Raw genomic sequence first — 13,847 nt, forward strand, 5'->3', positions numbered from 1 at the left:
TACGCTGGCCATTAATCATATGATAGCTGCTAAATTAGTTGTGCTTGTACGTTCACAGCATGCTTCCAACGTGTTTCACTACACGTTAGCAATAGTTTGATTGTTTCAGAACTTTGTGTACCTTCTTTGTTATTGGGGCCACTGGAAGTCCAGTTTGTTCTAATGGCCCAAGGCGACCATGGAGTTCCTGTTTCTTCCTGGCAGTTCCACTGGTCCCAGGTCAGGGCTGTATGGAAATTGGGCATTGTTATTGGTGTGCGCCAATGCTGTTACAATGAGCTATGCACAATGCTTGAGACCAGGATGTTTTTTTCCACATGCGTTTATTTCCAAGAGAGGGTCTCCCTTTAGATAAATGATGCATAGCATCTCTATATCTCATTGGACCACTGTGAAATACATTGGGAATTCTCCAACTCCTCCCAGCATACCTCAAACCTGACACGGCAACCCCTCCGCTAATCGTCTGTGTCCGTGCCAAGCTCCCACCCTCTGTCTGAGGAGTGCCCCATCCAGCATGTGGAATAGGTTGAAGGGCCAAAGAAATAGCTGTTCTTTCCTCAAGCCCTGCAACTCCCACCAAATTCCTATGTTCTACAACCTTCAAACAACAGAATACCACAATTCTTCCACTGACTCGCATTAATAAAAACGATATCTGGAATGATTTGCCAAGAACCTGTCATATAGTTTTGGTGCTTCCAACATTTTCTAACCCAAAATATCCATCTTTTTAAAAATATCTACTCCCATTATGTTGATGAAGATTCCTGTGTGTTTAAAAAAAAAAGCTGACACATGAATTCAGTATGATACAGTTAGAGAATGAGTACATTATTATTTTTTTTACCCCCTTTTTCTCCCCAATTTCATGGTATCCAATTGTTAGTAGTTACTGTCTTGTCTCATCGCTACAACTCCCGTACGGGCTTGGGAGATACGAAGGTCGAAAGTCATGCGTCCTCCGAAACACAACCCAACCAACTGCTTCTTAACACAGCGCGCATCCAATCCGGAAGCCAGCCGCACCAATGTGTCTTAGGAAACACCGTACACCTAGCGACCTAGTCAGCGTGCACTGCGCCCGCCACAGGAGTCGCTAGTGCGCGGTGATACAAGGATATCCCTACCGGCCAAACCCTCCCTAACCCGGATGACGATAGGCCAATTGTGCGTCGCCCCATGGACCTCCCGGTTTGTGGCCGGCTGCGACAGAGCCTGGGCTCAAACCCAGAGTAGACCACTGCGCCACATTATTATTATTATTGTAATAGGACTACATGATGACATTATGTATAACTCATTAGTGTTGTAGTACATTGTGTTTTGTTCAACAAATGAGGTAGGTTGGAGCCACATTGGTATTTATCTGATTTAAATAGCCATATTAAAGTAATTTTATTTAAAGATGCTCTATGCTGAAATCGCTCCACCATTTCCCAACCTGGTCTCAGAGCATTTCGCATTATTCTCTACGTAAATCCGAGACACTCCATTTAGTACGATATGCTACGTTTCGTATAGTATGTATTAATTTGTGGCTGTCCATCACCCATTTCGTATGAAATATTGCGAATTACAATTTCTGTTAGTTTTGCAAAATGTACAATAGGTTACGAATTTGCTAAACTTTTGATATGTTACGAAATCTACCTAGGTGGGTAGGAGTCTAACATTAGCTAGGCTAGGGGTCAGAGTTCTTTTAAAGGGTTAAGGTTACGGGAAGATATAACTAACATGCTAAGTAGTTGCAAAGTAGCTAAAAAGTAGTAAGTAGTTGAAAAGTTTCAAATTAGCTAAAATGCTAAAGTTGTCCGAGATGAGATTTGAACTCACGATCTTTGAGTTGCAAGACATTCAAATTATACGACAAACTATCCACCCCATAAAACCACCCTCCTTTCATTCATTGCCTTAAGTAACCATCTGTCTTATGTAACCATACCGAACATGGATTTACTTACAGAATAATACGAAATGCTCTGAGACCATGTTGCATTTCCTGGTTGCTAAAATTCTAACAGTTTGCCTAATTTCCATTTATGTGACAAAACAAGTAATTATAGTTTCGAGAATTTTTGTACCATCGAAACCACGGTGAAATATATTTCCCATAAGCAAAAATATTGTATTTTGTACAAAAACGAAAGTAAAAGACGCAAAAACGAAACTTAAAAACGGGCAGCATAAAAATAGCACACACAGAAAAGATATACAACTTCATAGACTTGCTTTCAATGAGAATGACAGATATACAGCACCAGTCAAACGTTTGGGCATGCCTACTCATTCCAGGGTTTTTCTTTATTTGTACTATTTTCTACATTGTAGAATAACAGTTAAGACATAAAAACTATGAAATAATACATATGGAATCATATAGTAACCAAAAAAGTGTTAAACAAATCTAAATATATTTTATAATTTGACTATCCACCCTCTGCCTTGATGACAGCTTTCCACACGCTTGGCATTCTCTCAACCAGCTTCACCTGGAATGCTTTTCTTCGACCATGAAGGCCTGATTCACACAGTCTCCTCTGAACAGTTGATGTTGAGATGTGTCTGTTACTTGAACTCTGTGAAGCATTTATTTGGGCTGCAATTTCTGAGGCTGGCAACTCTAATGAACTTATCCTCTGCAGGTAACTCTTGGTCTTACTTTCCTGTGGCGGTCCCCATGAGAGCCAGTTTCATCACAGTGCTTGATGTTTTTTGCGACGGCACTTGAAGAAACTTTCAAACTCCTTTAAATTTTCTGTATTGACTGACCTTCATGTCTTAAAGTAACGATGGACTGTCGTTTCTCTTTGCATATTTGAGCTGTTATTGCCATAATATGGACTTGGTCTTTTACCAAATAGGGCTATCTCCTGTATACCAACCGTCGTACCTTGTCACAACACAACTGATTGGCTCAAACGGATTAAAAGGGAAATAAATTCCAAATTTTTACTTTTAACAAGGCACACCTTTTAGTTAAAATGCATTTCAGGTGACTTCCTCATGAAGTTGGTTGAGAGAATGCCAAGAGTGTGCAAAGCTGTCATCAAGGCAAAGGGTGGCTACTTAGAAGAATCTCAAATATAAAATATATTTTGATTTGTTTAGCACTTATTTTGGTTATGTATTTCATAGTTGTGATGTCTTCACTATTATTCTACAATGTAGAAAATAGTAAAAATAAAGAAACCCTGGAATGAGTAGGTGTGTCTAAACTTTTGACTGGTACTGTATACCTCCACGTTCGATGCAAATTTTGCCCATATTGTAGCTTTAAGTAATTATCTCTAAATGGTAAGATGATATCAGTTGGTCGGACATTTTCAGTATTTTCAGTGTTTTTCTTTCTAGAAAGCAGGAGTTGAGTCATTCTATAAACACAACCTATGACCTACTGCCAATGACAGTCTGAACTCCTCTTTCTACAAAGACTAAAGGATTTAAAAGTTAGTAGGTGCACACACCCACAAAAGATGATGAAACTAAAGAGAGCTGTGATTAATTACAACGTAACCTCTCTGTTCATGATCAGTTCAAGATGTTCACACAACTTTGAAGGACCAACAAGCTCCAACTGTTATCTTTAGTGACCTTTTTTTAGTTTCTTCAGCTAAACAGACAATCTCAAATGGCTGACAAGTTGAGACAACAGCCAAGTCCTGATTGTTATGTTTTGTGGACATTTCCAATGTGGTATTCATAATGTTTCTTTGTGTGTTTATTAAGAAATACTGCACTGTAAATACTGTATTTTTTAGAAAAGACTTTAGAGTATAGAGAGGTCCTCACCAGTAGAGCTGTGGACAGGATCTCTTCAGGGAGGTGGATGTCTGTCCCAGTCTGCTCTGGTTTCTCAGCTTGGTCTTCTTCACCAGATCCTTCACTCTGCCCCATGTGTAGTTCTCACTCACCTACACAACCAAACATGCATATCTCAGCATGAACAAATAGGTTCTTTCCCCACTGTTTGATCAGGACAGTGTGTTTTTAAATCTACTGTAACATTGTGTTGTGCAGATGTACATAATTGGACCGCAAACAGGGGTTGAGGCTGTTGTGCACAGCCCAGTGAGTCAGAGGAGGAATGTTTGTGACTCACCCGTCTGTGTGGGGCAGAGAGACCCTCTGTACTGTCAAAGAGATAGGAGCGTGTCTCTCCCTCTGTGTAGCTCCTCCGATTTAGGCCCCTCCTACAAAGGGGCACCAGGGGCTGGTTATTACCTTGGTCACTCTCTATAGAGAGAAGGAGAGAGAGAGATATGATATGAATTAGTGTCATGAGGGCTGGAACCACTCACTACTCATAGTGGGGGGAAACTATTATGACACATGGTGATGTGAATCAGCTGTCCCAGAGGATACCCTGTTTTCGCCCTGCCACCACTTCCCACTCAACCTCCCCACCCCCTCAATCTGTTATCGCAGTACAGGGAGGACCATTTGCCATCCCCCTACTTCCCAGCTCCAGTTTCCAGAATCTTGCCTATTGGAGGAGCAAGAAATTCCTAAATCCATGGTACGTTATATGTTCCTTCCATATGCAGAATGCCAGGAATTTCCCTCTCCTGCTCAAGTAATAATTTAGCGATCTCCTCTGGACCACGTTACTGTCACCCGCCCACCTGCGGGAATGTGACCTGCACGAAAACAGGAGGGTTAAAAACATTTGGCGAAAAGACTCTGTTCCTGGGTGACTAGCATTCCTTGGAATGTTATGTGAGATAAGGCGAAAACACACCTTGGGTGTCACCCGGTCACGTTTTGAAACCTACGATTCACTCATAATGTTTTAATAAACCCATTAGATCTGTTTCGGGAAAACGTTGGGGAAACATGTATTTTAATTCGCTCTTATGTCGTTGTGTGTGACTGAATGAGGCCCGCAGGAGCAGGTTATTAACTGCTAATCTACCTGCCAATGAAATAATACACTGGTTTTCTGAGGGAAACGAAAAGGTTGCGTAGAAAACATCTGATGAAATGACTGTCAAACTGCACCAAAAACACTTTTTGAGAATGTGTGGCATATTCTTTGGATTTTGAGTGAGGAGAGTTGACTGGATGTTGATTATGGGTCGTTATCATGTTATTAAGCAGTTAACTGACCTCTCATGGCTGTGAGTCCTGTGTGACGTGTGACCTCAGGGATGGTGGAGAGGTCAGAGAGGGTGCCACTCATGGATGTGGTCAGGTACTCACTCCTGGAGTGTCTTTTCTGTTCCTGAAAGGCCAGGCCGGCCATTCCACAGCTACAGTGCTGCAGGAAGAAGTCCTGGGGGACAGACAGGAAGAGAGTGTACAGGACTGTGAGTAGGACGGACAAACCACCACATCAAAACAATGAGAAAACACTGCATATTAAATGTATTTGCAATCAGAATCTAGTTTTACTGTTTTTCTCGCTCGTGGGGTCAAGGGTCCTCCGACAGTACTTATTTGACTCAGACAGCAACCACCTGTTACAAAGACTGAAAATGTGCTTTGGCCATCACAATCTTGCATTTTTAGGCCTTCTCTGCTGCCAAAATGTTATTTTCTTCACATAAGCCTACAACATATGCGCTATGCAGTTACATGTGTGGTAGTTCACAGAAAAATCAGAGAGACTTTCCGAGTCATTGTTTAGAGCTGGAAAAAGTTCCCATCCGTTTATCCCAGCTGAGGAAACTCTGGACGTCACATCCACGCTAACGTAAAATCCTGTTGAAGTTCAAACCACGCAGATGCCCAGCAGTAGCATAAATGGAATAAGATGAAAGCCTGGAGAAGAGAGTTGTTTTTTCCTGCTTCATTGTTAACAATCAAACTTGCAGTGTCACTTTTACAGTAGGGGGATTTTTCATCACGTGAATGTTACACACTCGCCACCTGCACAACTTCAGAACCCAGAGCTGTAACCCAAGTGACTCATTTAGGTGAAGTCATTTCCTAATCTTGTGCAAAATAATTTCATTCTCCGCACTGAAGTTAACTCTATCCTGGACACATGGTGCAAACTCTACACTAAAATAACCATCTCTGGACAGTGCTCTCTCCCGGAAATCCTTATTTGAACTCTGAATGGCCTGTTATGCAACCACTAGACGTTTATACCGAAACATGGGTAAGCATGGCATGATGAATGACCACTGAAGTCCTGCTCCACTGCTTTGTTTTAGTTTTTACTGAACTTTGACCACAGTCTGATATCCCCGCTGGACCCACAACCACACTCTCCCCTCTATGAAGACACCCTCTCTACTGAGAAGGGGTGGTCTTTGCCCTCTCCAAGGACCACCCCATCTGTGTGTACTTAGCCCTTAGAAGGAGGCAGCTCCCACCTTTGGGGACTCAGAGGGCCGCCCACACCAGGCATTTGACCTCTGACCAAAAGAAGAGGATTAAACTGTTGGAGGCATTATGTCTCTGTGCACTCAGGGGAAAAGGGAAGGTCCAGAACACTCCGGCTCTGGAATGTTCCCTTCATCACATCCCGTTTCTCAATAACCCAGGGACAGCCTTCGGACGGCTCCTTTGTCTGAGGTAGTACTTATTTTAGAATAAGGAAAAGGGGAGCTTGAGGCCTGACAAGTGAGCGCACATTCATTGCTCACATTAGAAACTTGATTAAAGTTTTCTTCCATTCTAGTATTGATTCTAGATATTTTTGTGCGTCTCAGTTCATCTGACTGATCGTAAGAAACCCCAAACCACCCTGGTCGTGGTAGGTTGGCTCTAATGCAATTGTATGGGTCTCTGTGTTTTATAATGAGCCCAGCAGTGACCCTGGTGCTGATGTGAAAGGTTGGGTAGATGGGCCTAGGCACAGTGTCAGCACCACCATTCATGGGGCTTAGATGTGCCCCAGCTGACTTGCTCATCCTTTTGATGTGTCATCTACATTTTTCAGGTTGTGGCCTAAACATAGAAACACTCACAGCAGGGGAAATTATTGCTAAACGCTTGGGAGGACAGCTGGTGTGGTCCTCAAAACCATCTGAAAATCGTGTGCACATCCTTAAAGACCGGATTGGGCCCAGAGAGAATGACACCCACATTATGTCCGTGTATCTTACATTTGAATGGAAAGTTATCATTATCGAGGTAAAATCATATCCGAATTTGGTGACCTTAAAGAATTGTAAGTCCTGCTAAGATTGTTGAAGAGAGTTTTTAGTTAGAGAGCATGTGGTTGTTTTTGAAAGAGCATTTTTTGGGATCTCTTTCACTGTCCCTCTCTCAATGCCCCTTTCTCACTGTCCCTCTCACTGTCCCTCTCTCACTGTCTCTCTCTCTCTCTCTTTGAAGACTTTGAAGTGTAGGCTCCTGCTGGGCTCACCCTTTGCTTCAGTGGAAAGCTTTTCCGGCCCCCAGGCCCAAACTGACAGAGCTAGTTTGGAACAAGCTCTCTGTAACCCCCTGAACATAGCCGCTCCGGTATTGTGCCAAAGTCTCAAAAGGAAAGCGAGACATCCACACAATGCCAGAGTACTTTTCTTTAGAAGCACAGGCAAATGTCACAAGAGAGGGGGCAAAGTTGAATACAATGCAATAAGGTGTCACCCAAATCTAGTGCCTGGGTTGTTGTTTTTCAAATCCAAGTTGAGTTTTTTTTTCTTGTGTTGAGCTGATTCCGAAAGACTAACTATGAACACTTGTTGAGTTGGGTTCAACCGATACTGAAACATAAAATTGAGGTAGTGCTAGCACTCTAAACTATACATTCCTAACTTTCTATTCAATTCATGTTTTATTCATTTTCACCCATGTTCCCATGTTATTACCATACAGATTATTTTTAAACAACGGCACAACTCTTTTTTAAATCCATAAATAGCCAATGGTATTGTCTCTCTCTGGCGTTGGTAATATTACATTCAGAGCCAATTTATTCATCTTGTTTGGGAACGGAAAGCAAGAGTGAGGAGAGCTGGCCTTGGGATTTTATAGGTTATACATTGTTAACTGAGAAGATTTTTAGCTAATTTATGAGAGTTTACTGGAATGCTACTCTAACTGGTGCTTGCTACAGAGAAACAAAAAAACGTAAATTGCCCTATTTTAATGCTGACGTTGGCCTTGCCTTTGTGCATTTTCATAGCCACATTTGTTTGAACCTTTACCTATATCTAATTTTGAATAGCTGTGAAGACAGTGATATTACAGCTACATAATATGATTAGCTAACATGGACATAATTTCAGATATAAACAGATTATTCTTGTTTATTTTTCAATTCCGGTAAATCATCTCATTTGGATGATGTTGCTGGGGTTCGGATGTTGATTTTTCAGGTAGTCTAGTTATCATCAGGAATGATGCACCATTGTCCCAGCTACAGACCCTAACTCCTCTGCTCTCTCTAAACAGGTGTCAGGAAAAGCCCCTGGTGCTTGTTATTAATGACTTTGGTATAAACATAAAGGTGTCTCTGTGCCATGCTATAAGGACTTTCCTAAATGTGTGCCTCATATGTTTAAAGAGGACTGGACCAAGCTGTTCTATTTATTAAATACACTTTCATCCACGTTCATCCTACTGCCATTCTGGAAACCGCTAAATGTACACTGGGACAGCATGAGTGAGCAAGGACGAACTGAGACCAGAAATCGTCCGTGTCATGTCTAACACACCACCATTTTTTTCTCCCTTGAGGCCCCCATACCGGACCATTATTTTTGTCTCGAGGCCCCCACATCGGGCCAATTAATTTTCCTTGATGCCCCCAATATAGGCCCAATAATTATCATTCTGCACTAAAATCCCAATTTAAACAGGCCCGCTGGGGGCGAAAGATGGACCAAATTTGGCCAGTCCGTCCCTGTGGGTCATAATCGCTCACTTCAAAGCATGTATAGCTATCTCTGCACCACCTGGACAGCAGTCAACTGCAAATCAAAGATCGAAGTTCTTGGGTCTGTCCTACACTACCTACAGGGGCCTTTTACAACGTTTTTACAACAGTTTTAGGAGCTTCGTAAATAAGATAAATCATAATACCCTAACGTTAAGAACATTCACGTTTAACCTAATGGAGATGCGACTCCAAAGACAGGACTGTGTGAGTATGCTGATAATGATAGTTTATAGTACTGTCTGTACAGTATGTGACTCACCTCTTTGTTCTTGGCCATCTTTCCATCCTTCTGCAGACCACAGATCTGCTTCTGCAGCCTGAGGTTGTGCTCCTGGAGCTGACCAATCTTCTCGATGAGCTGGCAGATGTGCTCCAGGTAGCCCAGTCCGGAGCCCAGGGGGTTGGAGCTGGCCTGGTGGACCTGAGGAATCAAAGAGAGGAGGGTTTGGTGAGCTTAGTGAGGTCATAGGTCTCTGTAGGGCTGCTAATTTAACTTTTGAGGTTGAGAACTAGATGTGAAATGTACAGATTTTGTTTCAAGACACTACCACATGTTCTCTGAGGAAAGGTTGTAAGAATGTGTTGTTTGTATAGTTCCTTATCTTTACAATGGGTAACCAGTAAGCAATGAGATTTACTGGGCTACTGCTTGTAGGTAATTCAACTGAGTGTTTTTATGAGGGGAAGAGAGAGAGAGAGCTGTAATCTATTGTTGAGGTAAACGGTCAAATGATTTCAGTGGTTTATATCGCTCTGTCATTCCTTTGTCATGCCTAATAAAAGGCTAAACCATTGACTGGTCCTTAATCCACCAAAAAGTTAATGTGTGATTTAAAAAAAAACATTAGGTCCTCTGAAATTCTTGGGTCCAGTCATAACATCACCTTAAAGGTGCCGCATCACATGCCTAAAAGGATCAGTGGATTTAACAAGAGGGTGATGTTAGATGATGTAACCTGCTGGGGAGGGTATCCATCCTCTCTGGTATTCAACACATTTTATTTCATTACATTTTTATCGAAACAGGAATGTTCCTATGGGATATTTTACGACCTGTTACATGTTAACCATATCGGTTGAGTTTGTTTACTACTAAATGCATTCCCCTGCTGCCGTGGGCCACTAAGTCTTTCCCTAGCTTCATGTCAACATTGACCAGGAGGAGTCGACTCTGGAAGGGATTATGTGACTCATATGAATTTATGTTAGGGTCTAGCCTCATCCTGACTGTATTGCATAATCTCTCGTCATACCATAGTGGCACTGCATACGTTTGTAGTCGTGTGATTGATGGCAGTGGTGGCTGGATGATCATCTTAGACATGGCGATGTCAAGGGTCTGGGAAAAACAGACGTAGTGCCTTTTTAAGAGGGTTGGAGCAGAAGTTCAGTGATTGCCGATTTTGTTCAAACTTATGACCGCACTGGTGTGGGAACACAAAGACATGGCTGTGTGCCATTGTTTGTATGTTTGTTTTATGGTGTGACCGTTAGCCCGAGAGGCGCAGATGTTCACATTTGCAGAAATATGAAAAGGGCATTTTGAGCAAATATTTATACAATCGTCCACATTTCACACAGTGTCCCAACAAAAGCAGGAAGTAAGCTCAGTTCGAAGCCTTTCTCCCCCCAGAAGGCTTTTCCGTGCAACTTCTGTGAAACTCCAGTAAGGAACCTGTCCACTAATGGAAACGCAGGCCAAATATTGGGACACAAATTCATAACAGTCAGGAGAACTGAAATCACTCCTTTCCACTGACAGAAAAAGGAACATTCTGCCCAATTACACACAGTCTTGACCGGCTACTCATTTCCCAGACAGTGGTTTTGAAACATTTGTCAATGACTCATGGAGAAGTCCAGTACTGTCCTGGCTCTCCCCTTATCTCCCCAGACATGCAGGTGTCTGACCAGGGCCTCAGCGATGATCAGTCGGGTGGACAGTGATCAGGTGCCTGTTCCTTTAGTCTAGCCTGTAGCCTGGCCATCCCAGCTCTGTTTTACGGGGGCTCATTAAGATAAGGAGGAGATTCCTCCTCACACACAGTAAGTCATGGGCCAAGGATATGAGACCGGTAGCAGTCTTCAAATCCATTTTTATTTGTCACATGCTTTGTAAACAATAGGTGTAGAATAACAGTGAATTGCTTACTTACAGGTCCTTTTTTAACAATGCAAAGTTAAAGATGAAAAATAAATAATTGAAATAGTGGCGTGAGGAATAAATACATAGTGAATAATGGAAAAACAATGATGAGTAAAAATAACATGGCTATATACAGGGAGTACCAGTACCAGGTCGATGTGCAGGGTTACGAGGTAATTGAGGTAGCTATGTGTATATATCGGTAGGGTTAAAGTGACTAGGCAACAGGATAGATAATAGACAGTAGCACCAGCGGGTAGAGATTTGATTAGCTATTTAGGAGTCTTGTTTAGCAGTCTTATGGCTTGGGGGTAGAATCTGTTCAGGGTCGTGTTGGTTCCTCTGACACTGCCTGGTAGAAGTCCTGGATGGCAGGGAGCTGTACTCACTATCCTCTATAGTGCCTTGCCGTCTGATGCCAAGCAGTTGCCATACCAGTGATGCAGCCAGTAAAGATACTCTCCATGGTGCAGCTGTAGAACTTTTGGAGGATCTGAGGGCCCATGCTAAATCTTTTCAGCCTCCTGAGGTGGAGGAGGCGCTGTCGTGCCCTCTTTACAACTGTGTGGGTGTGTGTGGACCATGTTAATTCCTTAGTGATGTGGACATGAGCACACACCCCTGAGGGGCCCCGGTGTTGATGGTCAGCATGGCAGATGGATTGTTGTCTACGCTCCGCCTGGGGGCGGACTGTCAGGAAGCCCAGGATCCAGTTGCAGATGGAGATATTAAGTCCCAGGTTCCCCAGCTTGGTAATGAGCTTGGAGCGGACTATGGTGTTGAATTCTGAGCTGTAGTCAATGAACAGCATTCCAACATATTCCGTCCAGGTGGATGAGGGCAGTGTGGAGTGCAATAGGGATTGCGTCATCTGTGGATCTGTTGGGATGGTATGTGAATTGGAGTGGGTCCAGGGTGTCTGGGATGATGGTGTAAATGTGAGCCTTTCAAAGCATTTCATGGCTATAGATATGAGTGCTACGGGCGATAGTCATTTAGGCAGGTTACCTTTATTATTATATTATTATTTATATTACCTTGGCATTCTTGGGCACAGGTAATATGATGATCTGCTTGAAACAAGTTGGTATTACAGACCGGGTCAGGGATAGTTTGAAAATGTCAGTGAAGACATTTGCCAGCTGGTCAACGCATGCTCTGAGTAAGCGTCCTGGTATTCCATCTGGCCCCGTAGCCTATTTTAAAGGTCTTACTCAGATCGGCTACGGCGGTGATGGACGCAGGGTGGGACTGATTTTATCACCGCTCAGGGTCCCGGGAATGCCCCCACCCTTTTTCAGAGCTTCTTCTGGCCCCATAGGTTGTGAGGGGGTAACAATGTTTCAAACGTGGGAATCGCTGGCTAGCAGATAAATTGCCAGGCTTTGGTCTAGTTAGAGAATGAGTTCTCACTTGGCTCCTTCCGTCAAATTTGTGAAAGTGTGAAATAGAGATATAGGAGAGGTGCATTTGTTAAAATGAGACCTATGGGGAGGTCTTTTCCGAAGCCAATACAACAAGACCAACCGTTGCCTTGACAATGACAACAATTTGAGTTTGAAGATTTGAATATTATTCTAGCTAAACATAGAAAATGTGAGCATGATATGCTGATATCAAAGACTGCGGTGAAGAACTGAGGCTCTCCTCGGGCCTTGGTTCTGGAGATTTCCACTGTGTCTGCCGCATCAAAAAAATCCTTTCCTAAACATGACCGTGTTGGAAAGGAATGCGGTGCCAGATGTGAGGTGCACACAGAGATAGGGAGAAAGATACGTGCTGTACACGTATACTGCTTTTCTGTCCAGAAGACCCATTTGTTTTCAGCACACACAATCTAGGGAGAGAGTTGTATATCTCCATTGGCACTCTATGGGGAACACACTGTGTGTCTGTGCTGACAGGAAAAGAGGGTCTTGAGGATTTACAGAGACAGAATGTATGGCATAGTGCCATTATGGGTCAGTGGTGAGATTAACTACCCCAATGATGCTAGCTACCTCTCTCTGTTAGCCACCAACAACACCTCACTAAGACTCTGGTCTACCTAAGTTTATCTTACTACCTGCCAACAATAACCCATGGAAGTACTTGGGTGTCTACCATAAATTCAGCAGCTACATTAGTCATGTATGGCCCATTGCAATCCCTGACATTGGACTTAAATATTATTTACAGCACCTATCACATACTCCACAGAGGTCTTGAGCACCACGATCAACACAGGTCAGTTCATCATAAATAGATGAATCAGTGGAAAGAATATGAAACCCCTAGAACGTGTGTTTAGTACTGTAAATCATGTGCATGCTTATGGGCTGCAGCTGTGGAATTCGACAGGACCACCATTTCAATTAGCAGGGCTTGCCATCTTTCCCCTCGTCTTCATTCTTTTATGACATCATATTTCACAGTGTTCCACACATCCTTCAACAGAGGGGGAAATATAGCCTGACGACTCAAACAAAATGATTTCCGCTGCTCTGTTGTTCGCAACATAATGCCTGGCTGTTCTGCCACCCCTAGGGGAGAGGGGGACATATTTTTCTGCCCTCGTATTCCCCATATATCTAGAATATTCACAGTAAGCAAAATGTTGAAAAGACGTCTGAAACAAGTATTTTCCAGACATTTAGGTTCTGAATTAAAGTTGAAAATACATATTTTTCGGACGTTTAAAATATACATTTTCCGGGTGTTGAAATCTGGTTCATTTTCAGTTCTGAATGAAAGTTGAAGGATGTCATTTATAGACGTCTGTTTTTGGACCAAATCAAGGCCTGTCCAGACCGGACCAAATCTGAGCCAAACATCGATGTCTATGATTGGTTAAGATTTGGTCCAGATTTGGTCCAGACTGGT

The 13,847-nt window shown here is 42.8% G+C and overlaps 1 protein-coding gene across 1 annotated transcript in view; it reads right to left on the reverse strand.

Moving 5' to 3' along the window:
• The window catches only part of LOC124041313, a 29,988-nt gene that overhangs the window by 1,958 nt on the left and 14,183 nt on the right, over positions 1 to 13,847 (reverse strand). The window contains exons 3-7 of the mRNA XM_046358772.1: positions 9,099 to 9,260; positions 5,110 to 5,275; positions 4,103 to 4,236; positions 3,793 to 3,914; positions 122 to 226 (exon numbers count right to left, since the gene is read on the reverse strand). Of these exons, the coding sequence (XP_046214728.1) occupies positions 160 to 226; positions 3,793 to 3,914; positions 4,103 to 4,236; positions 5,110 to 5,275; positions 9,099 to 9,260 (651 nt within the window). The 3' untranslated portion in view covers positions 122 to 159. The remainder of the gene's footprint in view (positions 1 to 121; positions 227 to 3,792; positions 3,915 to 4,102; positions 4,237 to 5,109; positions 5,276 to 9,098; positions 9,261 to 13,847) is intronic.

Source organism: Oncorhynchus gorbuscha, linkage group LG08, assembly GCF_021184085.1.
Source record: "Oncorhynchus gorbuscha isolate QuinsamMale2020 ecotype Even-year linkage group LG08, OgorEven_v1.0, whole genome shotgun sequence".
Taxonomy (NCBI): Eukaryota; Metazoa; Chordata; class Actinopteri; order Salmoniformes; family Salmonidae; genus Oncorhynchus; species Oncorhynchus gorbuscha.